Here is a 19,536-nt window from a genome sequence, read left to right on the forward strand (position 1 = left end):
TGTTCTATATATACCTTTATGTGCAAGAACTCAATTCTCTTTTCACTTTTTTAAAAACACACTTCCATTTAGAAGAAAAACTTGCTGCACCAAGAGAACACTTACAAAGCAAAATATTTTGGGTGTCTTTACTTGGACAGCTATTCCTCCATGTAAGTAAGGCTCCATATCTGAAGTATCGCCAATGCTGAAAGAATAAGGTGACACCACTGAAAAGATAAAAAGTTAACTGTTATTTTGGTGACAATGTCACGTAATAAGCAGCTTAGGTACATACCCTTATTCCATTTCTCAGGAATGTACATTATTTCTGCTAATTCTTCTACCCTCTCATTGCTTCCTTTCAGGTTGCAATTGCTATAGTTCAACCTTATGACAAAACCATGATGGTCAGTGTAGTTTACGCATTTTTCAACATTTCATGTCTTTTGCCAGGTATGGGCCTAAAGCATTAGTTTAAAATAATTTGTTATATAGACACACACACGCACACAACCTTTTAAAGTGTAAGGAACTTTTATCATCAGTTTAGCCATAAAGGAACAGGAAATATGAAGTATTAGTTTCCCCTGGGACTGGACAATTAGAGCAACAAAATTTAGCGTAATCAATACTCACTTAATTTTGCACTATCAACAAAGCTCAGCACTGTAGCAGAACAACATGAAAATAGAGGCAGGAACTTTTGCAAAGCAGCTGGAGCACATAAGGGCAAAAACAAGGCCTTTTTCAAAAAGTAATTAGTCAAAACACCATTTAGTCATGGAAGAATATTGTTAGGGAATAAGCATCAGTAAGGCTCCGATTTTGGCACAGAAATTTTTATTAAATGTCATGACAGAGGTGTGGGAGGAAACATCAGCACATCACGGAAAAGTCAGCAAATAATGTAGTTTTTGCTACAACACACACACACAAGAGCATAGTGGGTGTGCTGAAAGGTAAAGCGGGGGTGGGGTGGGGGGGGTGTTTGAACAGCAAACCTACCCATCCTGCATTCACTGCAGGGCTGGGCCTGGCTCCCTGCTAGGGGCCTTGAGACCAGGCACATGGGGTTACAGAGCCACTCGGGTTTGGCCTGTCCACACCTCCATCTCCATAGGGGCAGATGGGCCAAACCTGAGTGGTGCTGTGACCCCATGCATCAGGTAGCAATGCCACTCAGCTTGGGGACATAATCAAATGTAGTTTTACATTCATTTCCAAGATTTCAAGGACTTAATTCAAATGCACGATTTCCATGACCTCCATGCTAAAATTGTAGCCCTAAGCATCAGGGTACTTTAGCAAACTGGAAAACAAAGGCAGGAAGAGGGACTTGGGGAGAACCAGGGAAGTTAGGAGGAAAGAATAGAAGTGTTCAGTTCAGAAGAGCTCAAAATAACCCAGACATTTCATCACTAGCATTATTGGACTTTGTGCTATAGATTTACAGTTCGTACCTCCAACTCAGTTAGGATAAGATGTTACACAAGAAATTTTGCACTACAAAACCTACATATGATATTAACATAGCCAGATGTCACCACAAAAATTAAGTACTATCATTTGGAGGTCCATGCTAAAGAACACAGAACAGACTTGAAATAATTTGGCACAATTGTGCAGTAAATTTCCCCTTCAGAATTTAAATTCTACCTCAAAATTTACTTTAACAAGTTTACAGTGTAATTAAATTTGAGAGACTGGCTGAGATTTAGATGTGATATGAGTCCATGTTTCTAGGATACTATCAATGACTGAATGCTAAAAATATCAGGTGTCCAAACACTGTAGATGGTCCCAAACCCAGTGGTTCTGACCTCTTCATACTCATTTTATAAAAAAATCCTTTCACGCCATCTCAGCACGTTCTAATCTAACGGACCACCAAGCAGAACTCCACAAACAGGAGATCCTTTAATTCAGTATTGATCTACACCAGTGTATCTACGTTCTTCCTGCTGCAAGCATACTGGCATTGTAGCGAGGGAAAATGCACATATCTACCAACAAAAAGAGTTCCTTCTGCACAAGTAAAACAATAGATACAAGACTTACCCGTTATTTGTTGCATGGACCCATTTAAACAAGACATTCCATGAACTTCCCGAAAGGTTAAGCACTGTCCCGTTTCCAGCTTGTGAGGATGATTTTCAAGGCAAGTGACAATCCCAGGGTTTGACTGCAAATGGAATCGACTGCAAAGTTAGTAAGGAACGGTCCTGAAAGTGTAACCTCAGAAGCAACTAAACATGTACAAGAGGTAGGAGCAGGGCTTTACCACCTTACTGCTAATATCTCTGTTACTAAAGACAAACTGCAAAGAGGGCTGGCAACAGAGTGCGAGCCATGTCTTAAAGCAGGTCGTGAAAGACACCATTGACATATTCCTTCCTTTCCCTAAAAAAAGTCTTTACTCCAGAATTCTGTATCCAAAACTGATCTTACTACCACGTATCTGAATTCATCAAAATACTATTCCCTAACAGATGTTGGAAAAAATTCTTGAGATCCCTGGAGAGAAGTACAGTACTTCAGAAAGTTGAGTTCAATAAACCCTGGGAACCAATACACCATTTAAAAAAAATCCCTGGGATTTGCCCCTCTCCATACCACACTCCTAATTCATTTCTTCAGTTCTGCACTCCTGAAACCAGAAAGACTCCTTGAAGAAGTTGGTTTCCTCACCCATACCATTTTTAACATTCGGATGTAAAGATAAATTACCTGTTCTACTTTGTAAGTAACAATTCCTGTCCAAGAAGGCATTAATCTGATGGACAATATAAGGAGAATTATGGATCTATTCCACCCTCACTAGATGACAGAGACCACTGGCCAGGTCAAACAGAATGTTTTTATTTAAATGTATGTAGTTTTCCCTTGGCCAAGTTCATTGTATTCCTCCTCCTGTACATATCCCCAGGAAACCTTATGTTATTTAGAGGGGTGCATCTGCAAGATAGGGACTAGTATTAACACATCTATTACACCAATATGAACCTCTGTTGCACTATATAACATCATTGTTCACTGTACTTTAAGCTTGTTGTAAAAACAAAACTTGGAAAATAGAACTCCAGCCAGATCAAGTCTGTAACCGGAGTTTGAGAAGTAAGAAACAAACAAAAAAATGAACCCCCAAATTTTTAAACAAACAAAACAAAAGGAAAACAATTGTGGCATTAACATGACACTGACAACAATCATCCTGCTTATATGTTATATTCCTTTCCCTTTGTCTGCCTGGGCAATTGAGAGCGAAAGTTTTCTTAGGCTGAGACTGTCTTCTATTGTATGTTTGTACAGTGCCTAGGAGCACAATAAGGCCCCTCTGGATTCTAGGTGATACCACAATACAGACACCTAACAAACAACTGGGGGTCATAGATTCTGTAGGCTGAGCTCTTTGCACACATCAGGCGCTCCTTGCATCCCTGTACCCCCCCACCCCACCCAAACAAGCTCCCTGCATGCTACCCTCCCATGTCCCTCTACTTCAGGGTTTGCCTGCAACCCCTGCCCACCCTCTTCTCTATGCCAAGGGCTCTGTGCACCCCCCTTCCTCCTACCCCCATACTAGGATCCGCCATTCCCCCTCCCATTCCTTACCCCCACCCTTTTATTTCTTTTCTTTCTGTTTGGGAGAAAAGTCATGCATTTTAAACTGTATTGGAATGATGAGCAAAGCTGAGATGGGAGATATCATTATACTGGAAGCTGTTAGTGGCCGCCATCAACCAGTTCTATGATCTATACACAATTACAGAGATAGTTGAAACTGCTCAGTCTGCTAACCACAGCCAGGGGCTCCATGTGCCCCTTACTTCTCCCTTCCAGTTTTCAGCAAATTAGGATTCGGTCTACTGATGCCTAAACCATTCCTTGAAATTCTGGAACTGATCAGGTGCAGCATCCAAAAGTTACCATGTTACAGACAAACGACATCAAGTTAAGTCTAGATCATAAAAAAACAAGTCAAATCACGGCAGTATGATTACTAGCTCTTACTTGTGTTATGTTTGAAATGAAGATTTCCTTTGGTTCCTCTCCTGTAGTATCCAGGACTTCAAATTCATCACCAAAGTCACAAAACAAACGTGACCATATTCCATACACATCTGCACTGATAAACTATAAAAGGGAAAACTATGAACATTCTTAATTGTGCACAAAACAGAAGTGTTCTTGTCACTTAAGGATACTATCCAATGTTGTTAATTTAGGTGCAAATTCCACCCTGTGTACTATATTGAATCCAACAAACACTGTGCCAAGAGACAGAATTTGGCCCTACATCAATCTTTCAAAATGAGCACATACAACTGGAACCAGAGATGGCATCAGCACACAGCAAAACTAATGAAAAGGACATTTTCCATAACTTGTACTTGGTCTTAGCACATTCATTCTGGATCAGATTCACCACTTCACTTTAAAGCTCTAAAACACTTGTACTCCTTTTCTAGCAATTCTCTCCATCAAGCTGTGGAGTGTACCCTGTGACGCAGCAGGGAGTGGGGCGGATTTGACCTGGGAATGTTGCAGGTGAGTTTCTTTGGGGATGGGAGACTTCCCTTGAGGGAAGATACCTGAACCTGTAACCTGAGCCAGGAGGGGGGTTGGGGCGAGGTGATACCTTCTGCCTGGGGAAACTGGACAAAGGCTGGAGGAGGAGCTGGAGGAGACAGCTAGACGGGTTTCCAGTTCTGGGGAGTTGGCTGGAGAAGAGGAGGGAGCCCCAAGGCTGGGGTCTAATCTCCCTGCCCCCCAGAAAGGCCTGACTAAGGGATCCTGTTTATGCCTGCAAGCTCTGGTTTGAACTGTGTTCCTATCCTCTCTAATTAAGGGCATGGCTACACTCAAAACTTCAAAGCGCTCCCATGGCAGCACTTTGAAGTGCGAGTGTGGTCACACGCCAGCGCTGGGAGAGAGCTCTCCCAGAGCTCCTGGTACTCCACCTCCACGAGGGGAGCAGCTTAGAGTGCTCCCAGCGCTGGGGCACTGTTGACACTGGCGCTTTACGGCGCTGTAACTTGCTGCGCTCGGGGGGGGGGGGGGGGGGGGGGGGGGGGGGGGGGGGGGGTTCACACCCCTGAGCGAGAAAGTTGCAGCGCTGTAAAGTGCCAGTGTAGCCAAAGCCAAACCTTCTATTCTACTGGCTGGCTGAAAATCACGGTGAATCGCAGGAAGCCGGGGGTGCAGGGCCCTGACTCCCCCTCACGCCATGACATACCCAGAAAGAGCTAATACAGCTACAAGTTCTTCTACTTCCCACTTGGACATCTATCCAAAAATCCAGGAGCAGGACAAGGAATGGTACCATTAAAAGTAACATCTCCGGGGCGTCCATAGTATGCCAGCAAAAGGGGATTGTGGAAGTCAATGTGCTGTGAAGGCAGCATTCCCCCCTTCACACTTCTGTGTAAAGGGGAGGATGAAGGAAGAATCCTCCACACATGGATCAACACAGGATGATCTGGACCAATAAGCCCACCACTGTTTAGCATTACCTTAATAGGGGGGTGTTGAGCATGGCAAAAATCATTAATCTTCTTCTGCAGCGATAGCCTCGTTTCAGTCAATATGACGCACTGTTGACAAAAAGGTACAAGAAATAATGTCTATCATTGCTGAAAGCCAGTAAGAAAAAGAGATACATCTTTCCTTTTAGAGTGTGGGTATAAGAAAGCCTCTATTGTGCAGATTTAACCATCACAATTTGAACAGATGTGCTTCTGTTCTATGAACACAGTCTTACAGAAGTGTCTCCAGACAAACAGTGACAGCAAAGATGAGAATTCACTCCTCCTCCACAGTCAAATAACCCCTCCCGTGAGTAGTGAGGTTCAAAGCCTAACTCAGACAATTTAAATGCTTGTATTAGTCACAAGAAATATCTGTTTTAAAGGAAAAAAGACATTAAATTCACATAAACCATGTGAATACCATATTTAAGGTCAAAGCCATAAAGTTAGGAAACACAAACAATATTGGCTTAATAAATAAATAAAGTTAAGAAAATGTGCACGGTCTCGCATGTTCTAATGCAAATGACTTGCACCAACACTTGAAGCGTGTACAGCTCCAAGCTGCAAACTCACACCAACACGCAAACATGCTTTTAAAAATTTAGGACTTTGTTGCCACTAAATCATTAATTTGATCATATTGCATATATGTAGCATGTTCCATTCCTATGTTTTTCAGGTTAAACGTGAAAGCTCAATAATATCACAGCTTGTTATAAAGTGTATACAATATAATACAAGTTGTACAATACAGCCAGGTCAGCTTTACAGTAGAAACTGTCATCTTTGCCATTCTCTGTCTTTGAATTTAAATTGTGAAACAATCTGAAAACATTTAGCTATTTACTGACAGCTTTAATTTCAATGTCAGGAACACGTTCGCTCAGCCTTGCAAAATTATTGTTAAAATTTTTACCAGCCCAGACACAATACCTATTCATCTTCTTTAGAACATGATGAAAAAACCTCGTTTGGGGGGTTTTGTTTAACTTCAGATAAAAGGAGAAGCGACTCACTCTGGTCAGGCAGAATGTTGCACAGCTACTTTAAATAAATACTACATACCTGATACTTTTTTAGAAAGGAGATGTCTGTGGTTTCATCGAGTGGTGCAGTGGATGATAAGACATGGACGTATGGGTTGAGCTCTGCGATGTGAGGAAGTGTGGCCTCAGCTCTGAAACAATAGCCTTCTGGTTTGCATCCATTTATAAACTGTATTGTTAACATGGCTCATTCCACAAGTTCAATGGCATCCTCCAATCAATTCCCAGAACGCTTATTTCTTGAGAGTTTTTTTTTACCATAAACACTTACTGAAACTGACTATTCATGCTTCCTCACCTTTATAATCTACCATATGTGCTCTGATATCTCTAGCTCCATCAACCAGATAGCAAGATTTAGAGTCTGACCGCTAACACTTTTTAATATTTGCTTTGGAAGAGTGGAAGACTACAAATAAGGTGTTTATTGGCTTTCTTCAGCCAATCTTGAAAAGATGGAAAATAAATGCATTTCTGCTCTTTCATTATCTACAAGGAAACAATCACTGCTTACATGCTGCTAGCTATGTGAAGTCAGATGCACAGAGCAAACAGGACTCAATCCCACTTTAGAATGCTCTCCCTTTATACCTGGGCACTGTGCTCAAAGGCAATGACTCCAATAGAACAAGATGTAATGCACACTAAATATACTACATAAAATATACATCATAGCCAGTGGAAAAACTAACATTCTTGTTACACGAAAGTGACAGACAGTAGATTGCTCAAATACATCTAAGTAACTGTACTGACCTGTTCCTTAGATTTATAACATCATCTTCACAGATGAAGAAGTTGGTTCCCAAATCCCATGTCTTGCACTGCTTGGTATCATGAACTGTAAGAGCCTTCAAAGACATTCAGGAGGAGAGTGTTAAAACCAACAAATCTTGGAACATGAATTGAAAGACATTCACATAGTCATGGTACACTTCAGCCTAGGTATCATGTTCAATACTGAGATTCTGAAGAACTAATACTGCAGTTACACTAAGTGAGCTAGACAGAAGTGCCAGATGTACGGCTTTAATTAAAAACATTAAACTCCACACCTTTTCTTACTGCTATTGAATAAATAATTCAATCAGAGAATATGTCTGCATTTCAACATTTTGCTCAGTATATAACATAACGACAACAACGCTTGTTTAAGGTCTAAAACTTGATTATTCACAGCCACTAACTGTAACTGGTAAAAAATACTAAAAGCTGTCACTGCAATATTTTTTCACCAAAAATGGAAGATTCCCTCCCCGACCCAGAAATGGGCTGCAGTGCTGCTAGCCACCACTAGGAGCCAATGGACTCAGCAGAACCCAGCTTACACATAGAAGACCCTTCGTGGGGGGGAGAAAGGGAGCTAGGGAGTTCCTGGCAGCTGCAGTCCCCAGCATGCCCTGAGAGGAGAGGGCAGTGCATAGGAAACTCTGTGCAAGCCGGGGACTGAGCATCAGGCTGTTTCTCCCTCTGGATCCTTGAGCTCGCAGGGCAGGGGGGAAAGAAAAGAAGGAGACAGGTGTCTGGGAAAGCGGAGGCCCCGCAGCTGGGCTTTGGCAGAGGAGGTGGTGTGGGTATCTGGGCTGGAGGGGGCCCTGCAGTTGGGCTCTGGGAGGGGGAAGGGGTTGTGAGTGTCCAGCCCCCGGCTGGGATCGGGGGGGGGGGGGGGGTAGGAGGGGCAGAGAAACAGGAACTGGGTTGTCAAAGAGATTCTTTAACTCTGTACTCCTGGGGGAATTTTTATGTGTGTCTGTATTGTTACAAACACACTTACTGACAGCTATTTTGAAATAAATTACCAACATAATTGAAACTGGCGTGATTATGTAATGTTATTTTGACAAATAAAATTTGCAGAATTTTGCAGAATTTTAAAATATTGTGCGCAGAATTTTTAATTTTTTGGTGCAGAATTCCCCCAGGAGTATGCATTTCAGAGTTCTTTTTCAAAAGGGTCCTTCTGTGAGAAGAAGACTAACGAGAGAATCAGAATGTACTTCTGGAACAAGTATAGCCTGTCTTATCAGCACTTTGTGATAAAACTATAGATTCCTCAATCATTTGATCCCTGAACACGAACATTCCCAGTCACTGCAAAAATGAAAATGTTACTTAACTAAAAGGAAATTTATACCAATTCCTTTTACAACAAAAAAAATTTACATACCTTTATTCCAGCTAGAACTATATTCTTAGCTGAAAGGAAAAAAAAACAAAACGAACATCATTTACAGGATTGAACGTAAAGCTCTTAGTCAGCGGTTCTCAAACTGTGGGTTGGGACCCCAAAATTGGTCATGACCCCATTTTAATGGGGTCGCCAGAGCCAGCATTAGACTTGCTGGGACGGAGGGCTGAAGCTGAAGCCTGAGCTCTCCCCGCACCCGAGGTGTCAGGGCTCAGGCTCTGGCCCCTTCTCCCCAACCCAGGGAAGTGGGGCTCAGGCTTGGGTCTCCTCTCTCTCCATGCCTCACCCCCAAGGTCATGTAGTAATTTTGTTATCAGAAGGGGGTAGCAGTGCACTGAAGTTTGAAAACCCTGCTCTAAGTGATTGAAAAGTTACCTGCCAGTAGTGAAATGGCTCATACCTTCTATTTACATAAAAATTTAACAGCTGGCAGCAGTCACATATCTTTCTGAATAACTTTTTTTTAAAAGCCAATTCAGCTCCTTAGTGGAAATCTCAGAGAAAGCAGAAGGAGCTTTTTATCCCTCACTTGTGAACTGCATTCATTTTCTGGCAACCCTACATCCAACAAGCACCATTACAGGAACTCTAATCGAAGAAAGGGCTATCATTACCATTTAAAAAGACTATGCACACAACTCTGGTGTCAGATAAAAGTCCCAATAAAGTCCGCAGAAGGGACCGTATGCCAGATAAAAACTGACAGGGCACAGGAGCACTCCGCTGACATGTCCCTTCCCATCCAAAGCAGAGGTCCCAGGTCAGAGGTCCCCTATGCCAGATGACCAGCTTTGGTCATCATTCTCAGATGACCAGCCAGGGCCAAATTCTAACAACTTTCCCCCACTCATCGAGTGAAAATCCAGCCTGTAGTTTCAGATTATTTAATTGTATAAATTCACAGATTAAGGCCAAAAGGGACCATTATGATCTAGTCTGACCTTCTGCATAACACAGGCCAAAGAATTTCACCCAATAATTTCTGCATCAATTTAACAGCATAAATAGCCATACAAATGTATTTCAAAATGCTTTACAACATCTAGCTATAAAAATATTTCCATATTACATATTGTGGTTCTGCTCTATGTACATATGTTGTACATGTATTCACTCAATGTACACTAAATTAATTTTTTTTTAAATATACCTTTAATAAATGTATATATCAGTGCTACTTAGTAAACTTACCAATCTCCACACCAAGTCCACCCAGACCACTCAGGAACACATTGGACTGGGCCATCTTCTGCATTGCTGTGTCTCCAAGAACATACCTCTGCCGACTACAAGCAAGAAACAAAAAAAAAAAACACACAAATAGAACTCCCTCCAAAATAAGTACACACTATTTCAAGAATTTGCAGGTATTTTCACTTGCAAATTACCAGCCCTGCAAATTCAGCCTGGGTTCTGATAGCCAAGCCAGCTTCTTTCCATCTCTCAGACTGTCACCAACAATAAAAGCTCTGCAGACCAAATTACGCCATTAGTAAAACATATAGAACCCCATCAGCTATTCGAAGATTCGCACTGATGTAACTAAGGACAATCTAAAAACAGTGGGATTGCAGAGCAGTTTAAGGACACAGAGATTCTGCAAGCCAAAGTATTAGTTATGATGCATGAATTGAAAATGTTACGAATTATACCTGATAGGACACGCACACAACTGCTGTGAATTACACCTGATAGGTCACGCACAGTTCGAATCTAGGCTGAGGCACATAAACAAAGTCCACAACTGCAGGGTTCCCAAAAAACACCAAGTTTATTACGCTCAAGCGTGGTGCCCCCCTGCTAGCCAGGAGGGGACCCCGAATACAGATTATACAAAGGTTATATACTTTTTAGCAAAGCATGTTGCCCTCGTGCGGAAACGGTAGCCAATAAACAAACCCTTTTCTTATCTACCACTTATCCCTGCTTGGTGCATTCCTCGTGCTAAACCAGTATGTTAATTACACAGCATGGTCCTAAAGCCATGCATCAGTAACTTTTATTATCAGGATGGGAGGCCTCACATCAAAGGCCAGGAGATAGGGAGTTAGAGACTGACAAAAAACAGATACTGGGAGTCAAGGCAGGCTGGAGACAAGGAGGAGGATTTTCACAGGGATGCAGTATCTAAGGAACACTCCTCCTGGTGCATGATGTGCTTGCTTTTAGACAATGGTGGGCCCCAAACCAAAATGGAGTCACATGTGCTAACTTTTCCTTAACAAAGAAAAGCTCTCCTGAGTTTCAGAAGCCAAGGCAAGTTCAGAGGCCCCAAGGCAAGTTAGAAAACATTTTTTAGTTGCAAACTCAGCATAACTGATATGGAAATCTGTGAGATACAAAGAAAAATTAGTGCGGTTCTACCCTAAAATCTGGCATTGTGGGGCCTGTATTCATTGTAATGTAGTTCAAGACTTATCTCTTCAGGATACATCAGGGCATACTTGGAACTACATCTCTTGCAGGCACAAGCATGCTCAGAACTGGGAATTTTCTTCACCAAATCGGAGTTCAAAGCAGCTCATGTACATCCAACTGCTGAACTGTTAAAGATCTTCAGCTCTCTAAAGTTTCCAACCATCTGGTTTCAACTCAGTATATCAAATTATTTAAATCATTTTGAATTTCATTTACTGTATCAAGAGCAATGACTTATTTTGTAAATGATTAAGCGAGAGAGAGAGAAATTAGGTTTGTCTGATATGCTTCTAAGAATATCAGTACTATAGAAATTAGTCTACCCAAAGATTTGTCGCGTACACTTTTTTTGGCAGGGTGAAGAGGAGGGAGAAGTCCTGGGGCAGAGGGGATCAGCAGGAGATCACAAGAAAGGCAAACATGTAAGTGTATACAATGTGCGAAAATACCATGCCACTAAAATGTAAGGGAATTCAGTATGTTTAGATTTCAGAGTAACAGCCGTGTTAGTCTGTATTCGCAAAAACAAAAGGAGTACTTGTGGCACCTTAGAGACTAATCAATTTATTTGAGCATAAGCTTAAGCAGTTTCCACAGTATGCATCCGATGAAGTGAGCTGTAGCTCACGAAAGCTTATGCTCAAATAAATTGGTTAGTCTCTAAGGTGCCACAAGTATGTTTAGAGTATCAAGTCTGGTGCATGGAACATTATTAACTGAGAACTCGCATCTTTCCAAAAAAGAAACTTCTCTCCCTATTTCACCATCTTCAGGGTTACTGTGTTCCAATATAGACAGGTCCTGTTATGGTCATACTGTAGGAGTCATTTAGGGGTTACAAATTGCAAATGGAAGTCTGAGAATCCAATTCTGCCATTTGAGGACAAAGTCTGACTTTTAGAACTTCCATCAAATATTGTGAAAGACAATAATAAAATGTATAACAATAAGGTATTAAAATCTACCAACTGTTTAGTTAAAACACATTTGTCATGATTTACAAACATGAAGAAGAAGGATTTTAATTTCTATAGTATATGTGATGGAGCTGAACCCACTCTTCTAACATATCAAATTCAAATATCTTGCTTTGTATCTCTCTGTAACAGAGTTATAGAAGTCTCATTTCCAAGGAAGAAAGAAGTGGCACAGCTGAGGTTTTTGGGGACAGCAAAATTCAATGAGCCCATCAGCACACCATCCTGTTAAGATGTCTTAGGAAGCTTTGGATGAGAGGATCACAAGGATTTAGGGTGCACTGAACTCCCAGCCTGTTCCAAGGGACCACGTTTTTACTGGAAGAATGATGAAAAAACTCTATGAGCTGAAGCAGCCAGCCTGGGCAGGGAGTTTCAAGTTTACCAGACCCTGAACTAGTCCCCAAGCAGGGTTCAGCACAGTGACTGAGTGGGTAAGTTAGAAAAGAGACGTGTAGTACAGACAGGTTTGGAGGGGGAAGAAATAAAGAGAGACAGAAATTATGTTTTGAAAAACACAGAATACAATGTGGAAAAGGCCAGAAGAAAGATAAGGGGTGGAGGGAGAGAGAAGGAGAAGAGGAAATAAATAGAAAACAATAGAAGAAAAGATACACTATAGTCTATTTTAGGAAAGAAAAACAGTGAATGTGGATTGACATCAGTAGGAAGAGAAAATATACAAAACATAAGGGGTGTAATTATGTATGGCTGACCATACAGTAATTTGACAAATAGTATTAAATAATTTTCACTAGTATTGTTCAGATAATTTGGCACTTACTCTGCAGTAGCTGACCAGTTCTTTAGCTGGACAAATATTTTATATGGCAAGTACCAGTAAAATTAATTAAGTATACAAAAAATAGTCTGCCAACAGCAAGTTACACGTTTTGAAAGACTATGTTAAATAGAAAGTGGAGTCACAATGTTACTTGTGTGTACTGTACTTTTAAATGTTTTAGTCCTTTAAACTGCAGGGGACACGGCAGCACAGATATTTTCACTCTGGCTAATAGGCAGCAAATACATTTTTCAAATCCGGTATTAATGCTGCAGCAAAGTGTATCTACTTGCAGTAATATCAAAGATACACCTTACAGCGATATATCGGGTATGGCATTCTTACCTGTATAAAGCATCATCGATCTCCATAGAGTCTGTTGCCATGATGTGATATAATTTGTTTGTGCTAGAGGGGAAAAAAAAAGATGACAAAATGAATAGAGCATGCTAACAAAGGACACAACTTTATAAATACCTACTATTGTTTTCTTAGTCTCATCAGAAACAAATTAGGTATAGATGAAATACAAAAAACAACACTGATTTGAAGGTCAAACAAGATAATAATGGTTCCTTCCAGCTTTTAAAAAAAATATATCTATGAACTGATGCAGTGTTATATATCCAAAAGTTGAAACACACAAGATTCAAGAAACCAAAAGTTAAGGATCTCAATGCCATTTTAAGTCTGTCCTGTTATAATAAAAAGACGAAATCCCTGATTTAAGTGCAAAACTCAATCCTAACTATGGAGCTGAAACTGACATCTTCATAATGCAGAATTAAATGTAAACTTACTTAGTGCAACATGTCCAAGTTATGCCAGATAAGACACAAAATTTTGAATTTCCTGGCTTTGAGCATGTAAAATTTCACTATATATTAACAGCTTTACATTTTAATTTTTGTTATTAAAATAGGTTCAAAGGATTTGAAGAAATAATAACTGGAAAGAATTATTTGAACCATTCATTTACATGGCTGGGAAACAGATACTGGTACCACTTCATGAAAGCCAATACATAGCAGAAGTTAAAAAAACCCAAAATATTAGGATGTGTAAAGAATGGAATAGGAAATACTGAAAATTGAATGCCTTTACCTAAATTCAAGTTTATGACAGGGCTTTTTTAAAAAAATATCACATTTAACCACAAGGTAAAGGCCTAGAACTTGGCAGGATTCAAAAAGGATTAGACATTTTTATGAATATAAACATGTAGTTACATTAGATAGAACAAAAATACACTGGATTCAGAGCATAAGTTTACCACTAAGAGATGAATTTAAGAAGAAACTTCCCCTCTGGGCAAGTTATTCCATAATTGTCCAGTTTGGGAATCAAGGCATGTTCCTATGAAAGATCTGGTAGTGGTTCCTATAAGACAGTGGTTCTCAAAGCCGGTCCGCCACTTGTTCAGGGAAAGCCCCTGGCGGGCTGGACCAGTTTGTTTACCTGCTGCGTCCACAGGTTCAGCCGATCGTGGCTCCCACTGGCCATGGTTCGCCGCTCCAGGCCAATGGGGGCTGTGGGAACGGCAGCCAGCACTTCCCTTGGCCTGCGCAGCTTCCTGCAGCCCCCATTGGCCTGGAGCGGTGAACCATGGCAAGTGGGAGCCGCGATCGGCCGAACCTGCGGACGCAGCAGGTAAACAAACCGGTCCGGCCCATCAGGGGCTTTCCCTGAACAAGCGGCGGACCGGCTTTGAGAACCACTGCCATAAGAGACATGGTACTTAACTAGATAGACCACTGGTGTGATCCAAAATGGCAATTCCTATAGTTGTCATTAGATGACACATTCATTTCCAATTTCCTAAGCTCTGAGAGTGTTTAAAGTGCACTGCACTTAAGAGTGCAAGATGTGAATATCGTGATAAGAGGTCCAACAGAAAGGCTACAAGCTCTTTCTATCAACAGATTGAAGGTAGAGGCCCAGAAGGTCTGAACAGTTCTCCTGATGAGAATTCAAATGCTGCAGAAATAGCTTCATTTTAAAGAAATGTCTGTCACGGTTGTTAGGTTCAAAGGTTAATTTTTTATTTATTCGACTCATGAAATGCACCCTAACATGACATCTAACAAAAGTAAAACAAACAAAACCATATACTCTGTCTTATATCTCCTGTTAAAAAAGAAAGAGTTTGCTCAAAAAACAAAGCAACGGCTCCAAACCCCCAAGCAAACAGCTGAGAATACATGAGCATCACACCATACTTTAAAGGTAAACAGAACTTTTATTTTCCCCATCACCACATTTGTTTGCAACATCCAGACATTTCTTGATTCATGGTTTTTATTTTTCTAACATACTTTAATGCTATTTTATCTGGCCTTTTAGTTCAGTGGTCAATAACATTTAAGATGTCTACCTCACCTCTAATACTGTAATCTAGATATCATCGAAGAATAGAGCAAAGAAGAACTTTCTAGGCCAAGCCTTTTTTGATATTTGTTTTTAAAAAAATTGTTAAGACTTTTCAAATGAAAAAACATTTCTTCCCTCACACCAGCAAAATAAAGTCTAGTATCCCAGAAAATAATAGCCTGATCAATTCAAACTTTCCAAAAAATGTCTCCCATAGCCAGCTACAACTCATGTCACATTTCAGACAGAATGAATTTTTACTGAAAGTAAAAAAATTGCAGGGGTAATGCAGAGGTAAAAAATATGTTTATAGTGGAAAATGAACTACAACACTTTACCAATTAAAGTGTTTCTACAGTTTATGTATACAGGACCATGCCATGCAACTTTATACATGAGCCAGCAGGTACCAGCTCTTAAGGACGAGATGTCACATATATCCATATTCTCCTCCTTTACAGAAAGCCCAGCTGCCTGTACTGTAGTGGTGTGCTGCTGCTGGTGGCTGACTCACCTCCCTGTCACTCACCATGCAGCTGAGAATGAACTACCACCTGTAAATTCCCAGTCTTGTGTGAACAGTAAGGTTGAATTAGACATGAGACCCTTCTTCTCACATATCCAGGCTTGGAAGAATTCAATTTTTATCAGTAAATGGTGGTGAACATCGATTTAACCATATACACACACAAACCGGCCAAAAAATATTTCCATCTATAATAATCAAAATTGACAGATAGGCAAAGAAAGAAAATGCTGCTTGACAGCTTACTAGAGTTCTATTTAAGGATATTTACTTCATATATTTTGACACCTGATGCTGATAATGTGTTTTAACAGTTATAAAGCTTTAATTTTTTGAATCTCAACATCTATTACTAAAGTAATTATAGTCTGACCCCACATCATTTTCTGCAACTCTGAACATTTAAATCAATAAAATTTTTAAAAAAGGTTAAAACACATAATTTTGCACAACTGTGAAAGTTTAAATTGATAATCGAAAAAAGCGCTTAAAAATAAATATTATCCATCAAAATTATAAAAAGATAAAAATTGAATTCTCCCAAGCTTATGTAAACCACACACAACTCGCTTGGACATTGTTCCTTCAGTATACATATAAATTCCAGGTTTCCCTCCAGTGTCTTTTGTACAGCCATGCAAAAACATCGCTGCCAGTAAGCCCATTATATACAGCAGCAGATATATCTCTTATTCAACAAGAAACCTTAAGGATACTGTTCTTCTTAAACTGGCTTTCAAGCAAACCGAGAAATATTTTCCTGTAACTAAATCCTGTCTTCATCTGAGTGTCTTTCGAAGGACAAATAAGCTTACGGGACAGTTGGACCAAGATTACGTTCTGCAAGCCTCCTAAAGATGTGCATATTTGGTGTTTTGTAGTTTGGTTGGTAGTGAAGACATACCCTAAGGCTAAGTGACTTGCCCAAGGCCACACATGAATTGAAGCGGAAAAGAAACTGGACCCAGGTCTCCCCAGAACCAATCTGGCGATAATCAAAACACTATCCTTCCTCCCTGTGGATAGAGGACTTCAGGGGTGTCAGACTATTTCTCCAGCATAAATTCATATTTAAAAGAGGAGGATGTGACAGAAATAACATACTATCTTCAGAACATCCATCATACTCAAGCAAACTCGTGGCTAATTATTAAGCAGTACTGATGCTTTTTTGAGAGAAGTCCAGCTCTGATTTTTGCAATCCTGAAAGTTGTCAGAGTGACAGCTCTAGACACTAGGGTCATCTAATCCATACAGCATTTATTATTTATACAGAACTATAAATGCAGATGGCACTTCTCACAGATGCTCTGCCTCTGGTATGTTTCCCCCTCACTCTGCACCAATAGGCTTTTTCCACACTGTGAATATCTCCCTTAGTCATTACAGCACAAGAGAGCTCCACCAACGCTAACAGTAGAAGCAATAACACATACTGACTTCTAGGTTTACCATCACCATATCATCTAGACTAGACATACTAGAGGTATGGCTGGCCTGACTGATAAAAACACCTGCAGCTAGTCTGCACTAGTGCCCCCACCATTGCTAGCATTAGTGCTATGCACCAACAATGACACCATTTCACAAAAACTACAGCCAAGACACATCCTGTTTGCCTTAACCCATTCTAGATCACATCCAGGTCAGGATGGTAATTCAGTCTCTATGGCTAATAATCTGATCATTTTGTTGAGACCACCAAGGGTGCCAGTCAGCTCCAGTTACAGGATTTTTGCTGTCCTACACAACTGAAATGTGTGCCCCATTAAGCTCACAATCTCACACCCCAACGGCACTATTTGCCTAATGTTTAAAAGACTTCTGCAAGTATCCATTTTACTTCAAGGCAAAGACAATTATGTTGTCACTTGCTATATGAACATATGTGCTACAAATTAGATTGAAATCCTAATCATTTGATAGGAAAAATGATATGTAAGATTTGTGGTATGAAACTGTGGCACTTACTCAAAAGGGAGAGCACACAAATATTCTGGTATTTGGTTAGTTCAGATATATTGGGAGGTCAGCAGGATCTGTTTCAGCCACTTCTGGTTGCTGGTAAGAGCTCAGAAGGGCTTCCCTGCAGCAAGAAATTGAAGGAGAGGATGGATGAAGGGGAAAGTGGTTTGTATGAATATGAAACACCTCAGAGATGACCAATGACTGTAAAGGTAATGCACACACCTGTAAGGACAGTAAAACACTTGGTAAGATTTCTGCTAGAGTGGGATTTGAGAGCATCAGTGTTGGGTTGGAGGGAGGGGAAAGGGGAGGGAAATATGGGAAATGAAAAGGGAAAAAGGGCTACAACTGTTGTGATATTTTATATGGAAAATAAATGACCCTACACGTCCAATATGGAAAAAATGAGACCTAAATGAGTGCCTCATACAGCCATATCCCTCTCTATATCCCCAATACTCATATTCCTATAACCCCGTCCATCCACTACCACCCATTCATTCTTATACCTCTCCGCTCATACCTCCACCTGTCTCCACCCGCCAGAATCCACCCCACACACCAACCCCAACACTCATCCCCCCAAAACCCCTCACACACTCCAGCCACAAGTCCCTCTGCCAGACACACCCCTTCTTACACCCTCCAGAACCTCCATCCCGCACCCCCACCCAACTCTTGAATCACCATGGGAGACAGTGTCAAGCATGTCCCACCAACCTCCCCCCACAACCCCCTCCCTCCCCACCCCCCTACACCCCACCAACCTCCCCCCACAACCCCCTCCCTCCCCACCCCCCTACACCCCACCAACCTCCCCCCACAACCCCCTCCCTCCCCACCCCCCTACACCCCACCAACCTCCCCCCACAACCCCCTTCCACCCCACCCCCCTATACCCCACCAACCTCCCCCCACAACCCCCTCCCACCCCACCCCCCTATACCCCACCAACCTCCCCCCACAACCCTCTCCCACCCCACCCCCCTACACCCCACCAACCTCCCCCTACAAGCCCCACATACTCCACCTACCTCCCCCCACCCCCCTACCTATACCCCCCCCCATACCCTCCTCTAGGCCGGCCGCAGCGCGGCGGGGGGAGGATACGGATGCGACCGGCCCGGGCCTCGCCTCACCCCGCCGACGCGGCCGGGCCCACTGCCCGCAGCTGCCCGCCAACGGGGCCCGCTGCCCGGCCCGGGGCTCACCGCGTGGCGGGGTTCGGCTGCCAGCTTCCAGCTGCGAGGCCTGGGCGCCGCCAACGGCCCGGGGGGTGAAGCAGCAGCAGCAGCAGCCGGTCCGGTGCCTGAGCCAGCGCTTCCCCGCCTGCGCAACAGAGAGGGGCCGGGCTCCCGCCGCCGCCAATCCCCGCCGCCCCGGCCCGGCCCGGCCCTGCCCCCGGATCCCTCCCCGCGCTGCACGGCCCCTGCCAGCTCTGTGCAATGCCCCGGGCCCACTACAGAGCCGCAGCCCCTGCACCCCGCAGCCAGCCCAGCCCAGAGCCCCGGGCCCTGCACCCCGCCCAGTACAGAGCCCCGGGCCCTGCACCCCGCCAAGTACAGCGCTCCAGCCCCTTCACCCAGCCCAGTACAGAGCCCCGGGCCCTGCACCCGGCCCGGTACAGCGCTCCAGCCCCTTCACCCAGCCCAGTACAGCGCTCCAGCCCCTGCACCAGCCCAGTACAGAGCCCCGGGCCCTGCACCCCGCCCAGTACAGCGCTCCAGCCCCTTCACCCAGCCCAGT

General features: G+C 42.5%; 1 protein-coding gene across 5 annotated transcripts in view; it reads right to left on the reverse strand.

The window, feature by feature from the left end:
• Positions 1-19,181, reverse strand: part of UBA6 (ubiquitin like modifier activating enzyme 6) — a 52,408-nt gene extending 33,227 nt beyond the window's left edge. Inside the window, exons 1-11 of one of the 5 annotated variants that reach the window (XM_037896599.2) lie at positions 19,002-19,120; positions 17,794-17,908; positions 13,272-13,334; positions 9,939-10,033; positions 8,727-8,755; positions 7,316-7,410; positions 6,579-6,690; positions 5,496-5,576; positions 3,994-4,116; positions 2,041-2,164; positions 106-209 (exon numbers count right to left, since the gene is read on the reverse strand). In XM_037896599.2, the coding sequence (XP_037752527.1) occupies positions 106-209; positions 2,041-2,164; positions 3,994-4,116; positions 5,496-5,576; positions 6,579-6,690; positions 7,316-7,410; positions 8,727-8,755; positions 9,939-10,033; positions 13,272-13,312 (804 nt within the window). In that variant the 5' untranslated portion in view covers positions 13,313-13,334; positions 17,794-17,908; positions 19,002-19,120. Of the gene's footprint in view, positions 1-105; positions 210-2,040; positions 2,165-3,993; positions 4,117-5,495; positions 5,577-6,578; positions 6,691-7,315; positions 7,411-8,726; positions 8,756-9,938; positions 10,034-13,271; positions 13,335-17,793; positions 18,013-18,860; positions 18,894-18,929 lie in introns of those variants that run through there. The other 4 variants (XM_037896600.2, XM_043545189.1, XM_037896598.2 and 1 more) reach the window with 4 other exon arrangements.
• Positions 19,182-19,536: the final 355 nt, after the last annotated feature.

This window comes from Chelonia mydas, chromosome 4, assembly GCF_015237465.2.
Source record: "Chelonia mydas isolate rCheMyd1 chromosome 4, rCheMyd1.pri.v2, whole genome shotgun sequence".
Classification (NCBI taxonomy): Eukaryota; Metazoa; Chordata; order Testudines; family Cheloniidae; genus Chelonia; species Chelonia mydas.